The following is a 14,513-nucleotide window of genomic DNA, read 5'->3' as shown; positions in this document are numbered from 1 at the left end:
CCTGGCTTTGCACCCTCCTCCTCTACCCTGGCTGTGCCACCCTCCTCCCTCTACCCTGGTTATGCCACCCTCCTCCTTCTCTACCCTGGCTGTGCCACCCTCCTCCTCTACCCTGGCTGTGCCACCCTCCCCCTCTACCCTGGCTGTGCCACCCTCCTCCCTCTACCCTGGCTGTGCCACCCTCCTCCCTCTACCCTGGCTGTGCACCCTCCTCCCTCTACCCTGGCTGTGCCACCTTCCTCCTTCTCTACCCTGGCTGTGCCACCTTCCTCCCTCTACCCTGGCTTTGCACCCTCTTCCCTTTACCCTGGCTTTGCACCCTCCTCCCTCTACCCTGGCTGTGCACCCTCCTCCCTCTACCCTGGCTATGCAACCTTCCTCCCTCTACCCTGGCTTTGCACCCTCCTCCCTTTACCCTGGCTTTGCACCCTCCTCCCTTTACCCTGGCTTTGCACCCTCCTCCCTCTACCCTGGCTGTGCACCCTCCTCCCTCTACCCTGGCTGTGCCACCTTCCTCCTTCTCTACCCTGGCTGTGCCACCTTCCTCCCTCTACCCTGGCTTTAAACCCTCCTCCCTCTACCCTGGCTTTGCACCCTCCTCCCTCTACCCTGGCTTTGCACCCTCCTCCCTTTACCCTGGCTTTGCACCCTCCTCCCTTTACCCTGTTTTTGCACCCTCCTCCCTTTACCCTGGCTTTGCACCCTCCTCCCTCTACCCTGGCTGTGCCACCCTCCTCCTCTACCCTGGCTTTGCACCCTCCTCCCTTTACCCTGGCTTTGCACCCTCCTCCTTTTACCCTGGCTTTGCACCCTCCTCCCTCTACCCTGGCTGTGCACCCTCCTCCTTCTCTACCCTGGCTGTGCCACCCTCCTCCCTCTACCCTGGCTTTGCACCCTCCTCCCTTTACCCTGGCTTTGCACCCTCCTCCCTTTACCCTGGCTTTGCACCCTCCTCCCTTTACCCTGGCTTTGTACCCTCCTCCCTCTACCCTGGCTGTGCACCCTCCTCCTTCTCTACCCTGGCTGTGCCACCCTCCTCCCTCTACCCTGGCTGTGCCACCCTCCTCCCTCTACCCTGGCTGTGCACCCTCCTCCCTCTACCCTGGCTGTGCCACCTTCCTCCTTCTCTACCCTGGCTGTGCACCCTCCTCCCTCTACCCTGGCTGTGCACCCTCCTCCCTCTACCCTGGCTGTGCCACCTTCCTCCTTCTCTACCCTGGCTGTGCCACCTTCCTCCCTCTACCCTGGCTTTGCACCCTCCTCCCTTTACCCTGGCTTTGCACCCTCCTCCCTCTACCCTGGCTGTGCACCCTCCTCCTTCTCTACCCTGGTTGTGCCACCCTCCTCCTCTACCCTGGCTCTGCCACCCTCCTCTACCATGTGCTCTGCTCTATGAAGTTGTTGAGTGGAGGAAGCACACTGCCAGCTCACATTACCCTGATGGTGTCCTGAATGTTTTAGAGAGTTTCCGATGGGTAATTAGATCCCTTACCAACGTACAATGTCTCTTACAGCCATACAACCACCATGGACCTGATTCACCCACAGAACAGTAGCATCAGACCTGGCTGTTCTGCCCTGTTCTGTCCCCTCAGGCTACACACACAGAACTACCTCCATGTTACACAACACTACCTCCATGTTACATGCTACACAACACTACCTCCATGTTACAACACTACCTCCATGTTACACAACACTACCTCCATGTTACATGCTACACAACACTACCTCCATGCTACACAACACTACCTCCATGCTACACAACACTACCTCCATGTTATGCAACACTACCTCCATGCTATACAACACTACCTCCATGCTACGCAACACTACCTCCATGTTACGCAACACTACCTCCATGTTACATGCTACACAACACTACCTCCATGTTACAACACTACCTCCATGTTACAACACTACCTCCATGCTACACAACACTACATCCATGTTACACAACACTACTTCCATGTTACATGCTACACAACACTACCTCCATGTTACAACACTACCTCCATGTTACACAACACTACCTACATGTTACAACACTACCTCCATGTTACAACACTACCTCCATGCTACACAACACTACCTCCATGTTACACAACACTACCTCCATGTTACACAACACTACCTCCATATTACAACACTACCTCCATGTTACAACACTACCTCCATGCTACACAACACTACCTCCATGCTACACAACACTACCTCCATGTTACACAACACTACCTCCATGTTACACAACACTACCTCCATGTTACACAACACTACTTCCATGTTACACAACACTACCTCCATGTTACACAACACTACCTCCATGTTACACAACACTACCTCCATGTTACACAACACTACCTCCATGTTACAACACTACCTCCATGTTACACAACACTACCTCCATGTTACACAACACTACCTCCATGTTACACAACACTACCGCCATGTTACACAACACTACCTCCATGTTACATGCTACACAACACTACCTCCATGTTACAACACTACCTCCATGTTACACAACACTACCTCCATGTTACAACACTACCTCCATGTTACACAACACTACCTCCATGTTACACAACACTACCTCCATGCTACACAACACTACCTCCATGTTACAACACTACCTCCATGTTACAACACTACCTCCATGTTACACAACACTACCTCCATGTTACACAACACTACCTCCATGTTACACAACACTACCTCCATGTTACAACACTACCTCCATGTTACACAACACTAACTCCATGTTACAACACTACCTCCATGTTACAACACTACCTCCATGTTACACAACACTAACTCCATGTTACAACACTACCTCCATGTTACAACACTACCTCCATGTTACACAACACTACCTCCATGCTACACAACACTACCTCCATGTTACAACACTACCTCCATGTTACACAACACTACCTCCATGTTACACAACACTACCTTCATGTTACACAACACTACCTCCATGTTACAACACTACCTCCATGTTACACAACACTAACTCCATGTTACAACACTACCTCCATGTTACAACACTACCTCCGTGTTACACAACACTACCTCCATGTTACACAACACTACCTCCATGTTACAACACTACCTCCATGTTACACAACACTACCTCCATATTACACAACACTACCTCCATGTTGCAACACTACCGCCATGCGACACAACACTACCTCCATGTTACACAACACTACCTCCGTATTACACAACACTACCTCCATGCTACACAACACTACCTCCATGTTACACACCACTACCTCCGTATTACACAACACTACCTCCATGTTACAACACTACCTCCATGTTACACAACACTACCTCCATATTACACAACACTACCTCCATGTTACACAACACTACCTCCATGTTACACAACAATACCTCCATGTTACACAACACTACCTCCATGTTACACAACACTACCTCCATGTTACACAACACTACCTCCATGTTACACAACACTACCTCCATGTTACACAACACTACCTCCATGTTACACAACACTACCTCCATGTTACACAACACTACTTCCATGTTACACAGCACTACCTCCATGTTACACAACACTACCTCCATGTTACACAACACTACCTCCATGTTACACAACACTACCTCCATGTTACACAACACTACCTCCATGTTACACAACACTACCTCCATGTTACACAACACTACCGCCATGTTACACAACACTACTTCCATGTTACACAGCACTACCTCCATGTTACACAGCACTACCTCCATGTTACACAACACTCCCTCCACTACCTCACTATTGCTGAACTCCCCAGAGACCTGGATCTAGAAACTCAAGGCTGAACCCCCCCTACTGGCTAAAAGATTGATGAAAAAACAGTACCAGTCAAAATTTGGGACACACCTACTACTTCCAGGGTTTTTCTTTCTTTTTAATATTTTCTACATTATAGAATACTATTTAAGACAGAAGATGGCCCTATTTGGTAAAAGACCAAGTCCATATTATGTCAAGAACAGCTCAAATAAGCAAAGAGAAACGACAGTCCATCATTACTGTAAGACATGAAGGTCAGTCAATCTGGAACGTTTCAAGAATTTTGGAAAGGAAGACCCAGAGTTACCTCTGCTGCAGAGGATAAGTTCATTAGAGTTAACTGCACCTCAGATTGCAGCCCAAATAAATACTTCAAGTAACAGACACATCTCAGCATCAACTGTTCAGAGGAGACTGGGTGAAACAAGGCCTTCACGGTCAAATTGCAGCAAAGAAACCACTACTAAAGGACACCAATAAGGAAGAGACTTGATGGGCCAGGAAACATGAGCAATGGACATTAGACCGGTGGAAATCTGTCCTTTGGTCTGATGAGTCCAAATTGGAGATTTTTGGTTCAAACCGCCATGTCTTTGTGAGATGCAGAGTAGGTGAACGGATGATCTCCGCATGTGTGGTTCCCACCGTGAAGCATGGAGGTGTGATGGTGCTTTGCTGGTGACACTGTCTGTGATTTATTTGGAATTCAAGGCACACTTAACCAGCATGGCTACCACAGCATTCTGCAGCGATATGCCATCCTATCTGGTTTGCACTTAGTGGGAGTATCATTTGTTTTTCAACAGGACAACGACCCAACACACCTCCAGGCTGTGTAAGGACTATTTGACCAAGAAGGAGAGTGATGGAGTTCTGCATCAGATGACCTGGCATCCACAATCACTCGACCTCAACCCAGTTGAGATGGTTTGGGAAGAGTTGGACCGCAGAGTGAAGGAAAAGCAGCCAAGAAGTGCTCAGCATATGTGGGAACTCCTTCAAGACAGTTGGAAAAGCATTCCTCATGAAGCAGGTTGAGAGAATGCCAAGAGTGTGCAAAGCTGTCATCAAGGCAAAGCGTGGCTACTTTGAAGAATCTCACTTTTTTGGTTACTTCATGATTCCGTATGTGTTATTTCATAGTTTTGATGTCTTCACTATTATTCTACAATATAGAAAATAGTACAAATAAGGAAAAACCCTTGAATGAGAAGGTGTATCCAAACTGTTGACTGGTACTGTATGTTTCAATTGAAAACGTTTAGTGTTGGCTTATTTGGCTGTGCTGGATTGCTGATTGCGTTGGGGTCCTAACACCAACTAGGGTTTTTACTCATCTCTATCAGACCATTGATTGTTCAATGTTCTTCTCCCTCCCCAGGTCAGGAGAAGCCCTCGGAGCAGGAGACCAATGAGACGAAGGCCCCAGAGACCATCAACCGCTATGGAAGCATCAACTCCCTGGACTCCACAGCCTCGTCGGGCATCGGGAGCTACAGTACACAGATGTCAGGGACAGACAACCCAGAGCAGTTTGAGGTTCTCAAACAACAGAAGGAGATCATCGAGCAGGGCATCGACCTGTAAGCCAGACTAGTGCTGCTATACTGTATACCTGAATATATTCACCTTATCCTGTATAGACAGCTGAATATATTCACCTTATCCTGTATAGACAGCTGAATATATTCATCTTATCCTGTATAGACAGCTGAATATATTCATCTTATCCTGTATAGACAGCTGAATATATTCATCTTATCCTATATAGACAGCTGAATATATTCATCTTATCCTGTAAAGACAGCTGAATATATTCATCTTATCCTGTATAGACAGCTGAATATATTCATCTTATCAGCTGAATATATTCTGTATAGACAGCTGAATATATTCATCTTATCCTGTATAGACAGCTGAATATATTCATCTTATCCTGTATAGACAGCTGAATATATTCATCTTATCCTGTATAGACAGCTGAATATATTCATCTGAATATATTCATCTTATCCTGTATAGACAGCTGAATATATTCATCTTATCCTGTATAGACAGCTGAATATATTCATATTATCCTTATCATCTTATCCTATATAGACAGCTGAATATATTCATCTTATCCTGTATAGACAGCTGAATATATTCATCTTATCCTGTATAGACAGCTGAATATATTCATCTTATCCTGTATAGACAGCTGAATATATTCATCTTATCCTGTATAGACAGCTGAATATATTCATCTTATCCTATATAGACAGCTGAATATATTCATCTTATCCTGTATAGACAGCTGAATATATTCATCTTATCCTGTATAGACAGCTGAATATATTCATCTTATCCTGTATAGACAGCTGAATATATTCATCTTATCCTGTATAGACAGCTGAATATATTCATCTTATCCTGTATAGACAGCTGAATATATTCATCTTATCCTGTATAGACAGCTGAATATATTCATCTTATCCTATATAGACAGCTGAATATATTCATCTTATCCTGTATAGACAGCTGAATATATTCATCTTATCCTGTATAGACAGCTGAATATATTCATCTTATCCTGACAGCTGAATATATTCATCTTACATAGACAGCTGAATATATTCATCTTATCCTGTATAGACAGCTGAATATATTCATCTTATCCTGTATAGACAGCTGAATATATTCATCTTATCCTGTATAGACAGCTGAATATATTCATCTTATCCTGTATAGACAGCTGAATATATTCATCTTATCCTGTATAGACAGCTGAATATATTCATCTTATCCTGTATAGACAGCTGAATATATTCATCTTATCCTGTATAGACAGCTGAATATATTCATATTATCCTATATAGACAGCTGAATATATTCATGTTATCCTGTATAGACAGCTGAATATATTCATCTTATCCTGTATAGACAGCTGAATATATTCATATTATCCTGTATAGACAGCTGAATATATTCATCTTATCCTGTATAGACAGCTGAATATATTCATCTTATCCTGTATAGACAGCTGAATATATTCATCTTATCCTGTATAGACAGCTGAATATATTCATCTTATCCTGTATAGACAGCTGAATATATTCATCTTATCCTGTATAGACAGCTGAATATATTCATCTTATCCTGTATAGACAGCTGAATATATTCATCTTATCCTGTATAGACAGCTGAATATATTCATCTTATCCTAGATAGACAGCTGAATATATTCATCTTATCCAGCTGAATATATTCATCTTATCCTATATAGACAGCTGAATATATTCATCTTATCCATCTTATCCTATATAGACAGCTGAATATATTCATCTTATCCTGTATAGACAGCTGAATATATTCATCTTATCCTGTATAGACAGCTGAATATATTCATCTTATCCTGTATAGACAGCTGAATATATTCATCTTATCCTGTATAGACAGCTGAATATATTCATCTTATCCTGTATAGACAGCTGAATATATTCATCTTATCCTGTATAGACAGCTGAATATATTCATCTTATCCTGTATAGACAGCTGAATATATTCATCTTATCCTGTATAGACAGCTGAATATATTCATCTTATCCTGTATAGACAGCTGAATATATTCATCTTATCCTGTATAGACAGCTGAATATATTCATCTTATCCTTATAGACAGCTGAATATATTCATCTTATCCTGTATAGACAGCTGAATATATTCATCTTATCCTGTATAGACAGCTGAATATATTCATCTTATCCTGTATAGACAGCTGAATATATTCATCTTATCCTGTATAGACAGCTGAATATATTCATCTTATCCTATATAGACAGCTGAATATATTCATCTTATCCTGTATAGACAGCTGAATATATTCATCTTATCCTGTATAGACAGCTGAATATATTCATCTTATCCTGAATATAGACAGCTGAATATATTCATCTTATCCTGTATAGACAGCTGAATATATTCATCTTATCCTGTATAGACAGCTGAATATATTCATCTTATCCTGTATAGACAGCTGAATATATTCATCTTATCCTGTATAGACAGCTGAATATATTCATCTTATCCTGTATAGACAGCTGAATATATTCATCTTATCCTGTATAGACAGCTGAATATATTCATCTTATCCTGTATAGACAGCTGAATATATTCATCTTATCCTATATAGACAGCTGAATATATTCATCTTATCCTGTATAGACAGCTGAATATATTCATCTTATCCTTGAATATATTCATCTTATCCTGTATAGACAGCTGAATATATTCATCTTATCCTGTATAGACAGCTGAATATATTCATCTTATCCTGTATCATTATCCTGTATAGACAGCTGAATATATTCATCTTATCCTGTATAGACAGCTGAATATATTCATCTTATCCTGTATAGACAGCTGAATATATTCATCTTATCCTGTATAGACAGCTGAATATATTCATCTTATCCTGTATAGACAGCTGAATATATTCATCTTATCCTGTATAGACAGCTGAATATATTCATCTTATCCTGTATAGACAGCTGAATATATTCATCTTATCCTGTATAGACAGCTGAATATATTCATCTTATCATATTCATCTATCCTGTATAGACAGCTGAATATATTCATCTTATCCTGTATAGACAGCTGAATATATTCATCTTATCCTGTATAGACAGCTGAATATATTCATCTTATCCTGTATAGACAGCTGAATATATTCATCTTATCCTGTATAGACAGCTGAATATATTCATCTTATCCTGTATAGACAGCTGAATATATTCATCTTATAGACAGCTGAATATATTCATCTTATCCTGTATAGACAGCTGAATATATTCACCTTATCCTGTATAGACAGCTGAATATATTCATCTTATCCTGTATAGACAGCTGAATATATTCATCTTATCCTGTATAGACAGCTGAATATATTCATCTTATCCTGTATAGACAGCTGAATATATTCATCTTATCCTGTATAGACAGCTGAATATATTCATCTTATCCTATATAGACAGCTGAATATATTCATCTTATCCTGTATAGACAGCTGAATATATTCATCTTATCCTGTATAGACAGCTGAATATATTCATCTTATCCTGTATAGACAGCTGAATATATTCATCTTATCCTGTATAGACAGCTGAATATATTCATCTTATCCTGTATGAATATATTCATCTTATCAGACAGCTGAATATATTCATCTTATCCTGTATAGACAGCTGAATATATTCATCTTATCCTGTATAGCAGCTGAATATATTCATCTTATCCTGTATAGACAGCTGAATATATTCATCTTATCCTGTATAGACAGCTGAATATATTCATCTTATCCTGTATAGACAGCTGAATATATTCATCTTATCCTGTATAGACAGCTGAATATATTCATCTTATCCTGTATAGACAGCTGAATATATTCATCTTATCCTGTATAGACAGCTGAATATATTCATCTTATCTTATAGACAGCTGAATATATTCATCTTATCCTGATAGACAGCTGAATATATTCATCTTATCCTGTATAGACAGCTGAATATATTCATCTTATCCTGTATAGACAGCTGAATATATTCATCTTATCCTGTATAGACAGCTGAATATATTCATCTTATCCTGTATAGACAGCTGAATATATTCATCTTATCCTGTATAGACAGCTGAATATATTCATCTTATCCTGTATAGACAGCTGAATATATTCATCTTATCCTGTATAGACAGCTGAATATATTCATCTTATCCTGTATAGACAGCTGAATATATTCATCTTATCATATTATATAGACAGCTGAATATATTCATCTTATCCTGTATAGACAGCTGAATATATTCATCTTATCAGCTGAATATATTCATCTTATCCTGTACAGCTGAATATATTCATCTTATCCTGTATAGACAGCTGAATATATTCATCTTATCCTATATAGACAGCTGAATATATTCATCTTATCCTGTATAGACAGCTGAATATATTCACCTTATCCTGTATAGACAGCTGAATATATTCATCTTATCCTGTATAGACAGCTGAATATATTCATCTTATCCTGTATAGACAGCTGAATATATTCATCTTATCCTGTATAGACAGCTGAATATATTCATCTTATCCTGTATAGACAGCTGAATATATTCATCTTATCCTGTATAGACAGCTGAATATATTCATCTTATCCTGTATAGACAGCTGAATATATTCATCTTATCCTGTATAGACAGCTGAATATATTCATCTTATCCTGAATATATTCATCTATAGACAGCTGAATATATTCATCTTATCCTGTATAGACAGCTGAATATATTCATCTTATCCTTATCCTTATCCTGTATAGACAGCTGAATATATTCATCTTATCCTGTATAGACAGCTGAATATATTCATCTTATCCTGTATAGACAGCTGAATATATTCATCTTATCCTGTATAGACAGCTGAATATATTCATCTTATCCTGTATAGACAGCTGAATATATTCATCTTATCCTGTATAGACAGCTGAATATATTCATCTTATCCTGTATAGACAGCTGAATATATTCATCTTATCCTGTATAGACAGCTGAATATATTCATCTTATCCTGTATAGACAGCTGAATATATTCATCTTATCCTGTATAGACAGCTGAATATATTCATCTTATCCTATAGACAGCTAGACAGCTGAATATATTCATCTTATCCTGTATAGACAGCTGAATATATTCACCTTATCCTGTATAGACAGCTGAATATATTCATCTTATCCTGTATAGACAGCTGAATATATTCATCTTATCCTGTATAGACAGCTGAATATATTCATCTTATATTCATCTTATCCTGTATAGACAGCTGAATATATTCATCTTATCCTGTATAGACAGCTGAATATATTCATCTTATCCTGACAGCTGAATATATTCATCTTATCCTGTATAGACAGCTGAATATATTCATCTTATCCTGTATAGACAGCTGAATATATTCATCTTATCCTGACAGCTGAATATATTCATCTTATCCTGTATAGACAGCTGAATATATTCATCTTATCCTGTATAGACAGCTGAATATAGACAGCTGAATATATTCATCTTATCCTGTATAGACAGCTGAATATATTCATCTTATCCTGTATAGACAGCTGAATATATTCATCTTATCCTGTATAGACAGCTGAATATATTCATCTTATCCTGTATAGACAGCTGAATATATTCATCTTATCCTGTATAGACAGCTGAATATATTCATCTTATCCTGTATAGACAGCTGAATATATTCATCTTATCCTGTATAGACAGCTGAATATATTCATCTTATCCTGTATAGACAGCTGAATATATTCATCTTATCCTTATCCTGTATAGACAGCTGAATATATTCATCTTATCCTGTATAGACAGCTGAATATATTCATCTTATCCTGTATAGACAGCTGAATATATTCATCTTATCCTGTATAGACAGCTGAATATATTCATCTTATCCTGTATGAATATATTCATCTTATCCTGACAGCTGAATATATTCACCTTATCCTGTATAGACAGCTGAATATATTCACCTTATCCTATATAGACAGCTGAATATATTCATCTTATCCTGTATAGACAGCTGAATATATTCATCTTATCCTGTATAGACAGCTGAATATATTCATCTTATCCTGTATAGACAGCTGAATATATTCATCTTATCCTGTATAGACAGCTGAATATATTCATCTTATCCTGTATAGACAGCTGAATATATTCACCTTATCCTGTATAGACAGCTGAATATATTCATCTTATCCTGTAAAGACAGCTGAATATATTCATCTTATCCTGTAAAGACAGCTGAATATATTCATCTTATCCTGTATAGACAGCTGAATATATTCACCTTATCCTGTATAGACAGCTGAATATATTCATCTTATCCTGTATAGACAGCTGAATATATTCATCTTATCCTGTATAGACAGCTGAATATATTCACACCCAGGGGTGCACAACTCCAGTCCTTCTAGTGAGGGAAGTTGTCCTGTTTGTTGTCCTAGGTTTAATTTCTCACTGGCACTTAATTTATCAATTAATGCCATTGATTAATTTGCCAATTATGAATGAGTTAGTTCATGTAATTAGGACAACATATACATGATAGACTATGGCTCTGGAAGGCAACTTCCTTCTCCACCTTAGTAAGCATACTGTAGTAAGTATACTGTAGTAAGCATACTGTAGTAAGCATACTGCAGCACTGTCTCTGTTCTCTGCTCCGTGGTCAGGTTCAACAAGAAACCAAAGAGGGGTGTCCAGTACCTCCAGGAGCAAGGTATGCTGGGAACCACCCCGGAGGACCTCGCTCAATTCCTGCACCAGGAGGAGAGGCTGGACTCGGTAAAGAACCTTTTGAAATCTGTTTAACCAATCTACTTCAGTTATCTGCATTTCATTTGACTTGTGTGGATCCAAATAAACCCACTCTACCTCATTCAGCTCTGTGCTCTCTGAACCTTTCACCTTTTAACCTGTCCATTGTGATTTAGTAGTGTAGAGTGGTTGTTGCGAATGTAACAGCTAATAGGGGATCTGGGTGGTAAATACACGAATACCCATTCTAGCTCATTAAACTCTGGGTTTGCACAGTTCTCTCTCTCATCCGGCCTCCACACAGCTGCAGGCCCAGAGCAGAACACATCCATCCCATAGAAACACCAAGGCTCTTAGCTCCTAATGCTGAACTGCCAGCATTATCATCCCACTCCAAGAGGATTCCTACGTCCTCCACCGAGCGCACATCAATTTATATTTTAACGAGTGAAGCACTCTCCCGGTTGATTGGCTGGCCTCGGGGGGGTTTGGTTCGGTGATAATCGGCACTAAAGTGTGTTCATAACATCTGCTTTGGAACAAGAGGCCCTCAAACAGCTAGCCAGAGAGACTAGTCTGACAGCACTGGGAGAGAACATAGTCCTTTCCTCTCAATTGGCTGTGCCTCTGAGGGAAAGGAGATGCTTGTTAGGACAATATGTGTTAATTGGCTTCCAATGTGTAGCACATGCATTAAAGAGTCAAGCGAGTAAGCTGTTTTTCTATAACACTCAATATCTATTGATTGAACTCAATGTCATTGCATCAACCTCTTCCCTTTCTCTGTCCCCTCGCTCTCTCTGTCTCTGTCTCTGTCTCTGTCTCTGTCTCTGTCTCTGTCTCTCTCTCTCTCTCTCTCTCTCTCTCTCTCTCTCTCTCTCTCTCTCTCTCTCTCTCTCTCTCTCTCTCTCTCTGTCTCTGTCTCTCTGTCTCTCTGTCTCTGTCTCGCTCTCTCTCACATCCTACCTCTCAGACTCAGGTGGGCGAGTTCCTGGGGGACAATGATCGCTTCAATAAAGAGGTCATGTATGCCTACGTGGACCAGATGGACTTCCAAGGCAAGGACTTTGTCTACGCTCTCAGAACGTTCCTCGAGGGCTTCCGTCTCCCGGGAGAGGCTCAGAAGATTGACAGGCTCATGGAGAAATTCGCTGCGAGATACCTAGAATGCAACCAGGGGTGAGTGTGGAGTGGAGTGTACTAGTCTTGGTATTGTGGATTTGTAGACTTAGAAGAAGACTTCATTTGTGATGTCAAACACATTCAAGGACATTGAATGCCAGGAGTCAGATTGCTCTCTATTATCAAGTCAGTGCATTCACTAAATATCTGTGTTGTCTCGCACAAATGCATCAATTCTTTATTCAGCTCTATGTTTATCCTCTTTTCTCTCTTTCTCTCCTTCCTCTCTCCTCTCTCTCTCCTCTCTTCAGGCAAACTGAGTTTGCGAGTGCAGACACTGCGTACGTCCTTGCCTACTCAATCATTATGTTGACAACAGACCTTCATAGTCCGCAGGTAAGACCGCAGCCGGAGACAGTTTCTGGGAAGATGAACTGACAGAAACAATCACCTCAGCTGCGTTTAGCAGACATTTATCCATGGCAGACACACAGGGAAAGAAATGCTAGCTGATGCAGACAGATAAACAGACAAATAGGCCGGCGGACAGACATGCAGGCAGACAGACAGGCAAATACGCATTCAGACAGGCAGACATACAGGAAAATAGACAGACAGACAGGCAGGCAGAGATGCAGGCAGGCAGACAGATAAACAGACAAATAGGCCGGCGGACAGACATGCAGGCAGACAGACAGGCAAATACGCATTCAGACAGGCAGACATACAGGAAAATAGACAGACAGACAGGCAGGCAGAGATGCAGGCAGGCAGACAGATAAACAGTCAAATAGGCCGGCGGAGAGAGACGGACAGACATGCAGGCAGACAGACAGGCAAATAGACAGACAGGCAGGCAGAGATGCAGGCAGACAGACAGATAAACAGACAAATAGGCCGGCGGAGAGAGACAGACAGGCTGGCAGACAGACAGGGTATGGTTATGGTAATACATCTCATATTTTACTTTTCAAAGGTGAAGAACAAGATGACTAAAGAGCAATACATCAAGATGAACAGAGGGATCAACGACAGCAAGGATCTACCGGAGGAATATCTGTCTGCCATCTACGACGAGATCGCAGGGAAGAAGATCGCTATGAAGGAGACCAAGGAAATGACTCTGAAATCCAACAAGCACAGTGCGTATCTCTGTTCCTCTGTGTCTGCCAGCACAACTGTGTCATTACAGACTGAAATTGAGCGTGTCAAATATGA

General features: G+C 40.5%; 1 protein-coding gene across 4 annotated transcripts in view; it reads left to right on the top strand.

The window, feature by feature from the left end:
- The window catches only part of LOC118361189 (brefeldin A-inhibited guanine nucleotide-exchange protein 1-like), a 134,924-nt gene that overhangs the window by 90,638 nt on the left and 29,773 nt on the right, over positions 1–14,513 (top strand). For all 4 annotated transcript variants that reach the window (XM_052483727.1, XM_052483726.1, XM_052483729.1 and 1 more), the window contains 5 exons: positions 5,199–5,400; positions 12,089–12,200; positions 13,147–13,352; positions 13,607–13,691; positions 14,272–14,437. In XM_052483727.1, the coding sequence (XP_052339687.1) occupies positions 5,199–5,400; positions 12,089–12,200; positions 13,147–13,352; positions 13,607–13,691; positions 14,272–14,437 (771 nt within the window). The remainder of the gene's footprint in view (positions 1–5,198; positions 5,401–12,088; positions 12,201–13,146; positions 13,353–13,606; positions 13,692–14,271; positions 14,438–14,513) is intronic.

Source organism: Oncorhynchus keta, chromosome 28 (assembly GCF_023373465.1).
Source record: "Oncorhynchus keta strain PuntledgeMale-10-30-2019 chromosome 28, Oket_V2, whole genome shotgun sequence".
NCBI classification, from domain to species: Eukaryota; Metazoa; Chordata; class Actinopteri; order Salmoniformes; family Salmonidae; genus Oncorhynchus; species Oncorhynchus keta.
The sequence above is the reverse complement of the archived record's forward strand: the minus strand, read 5'-3'. Positions and strand labels throughout refer to the sequence as shown.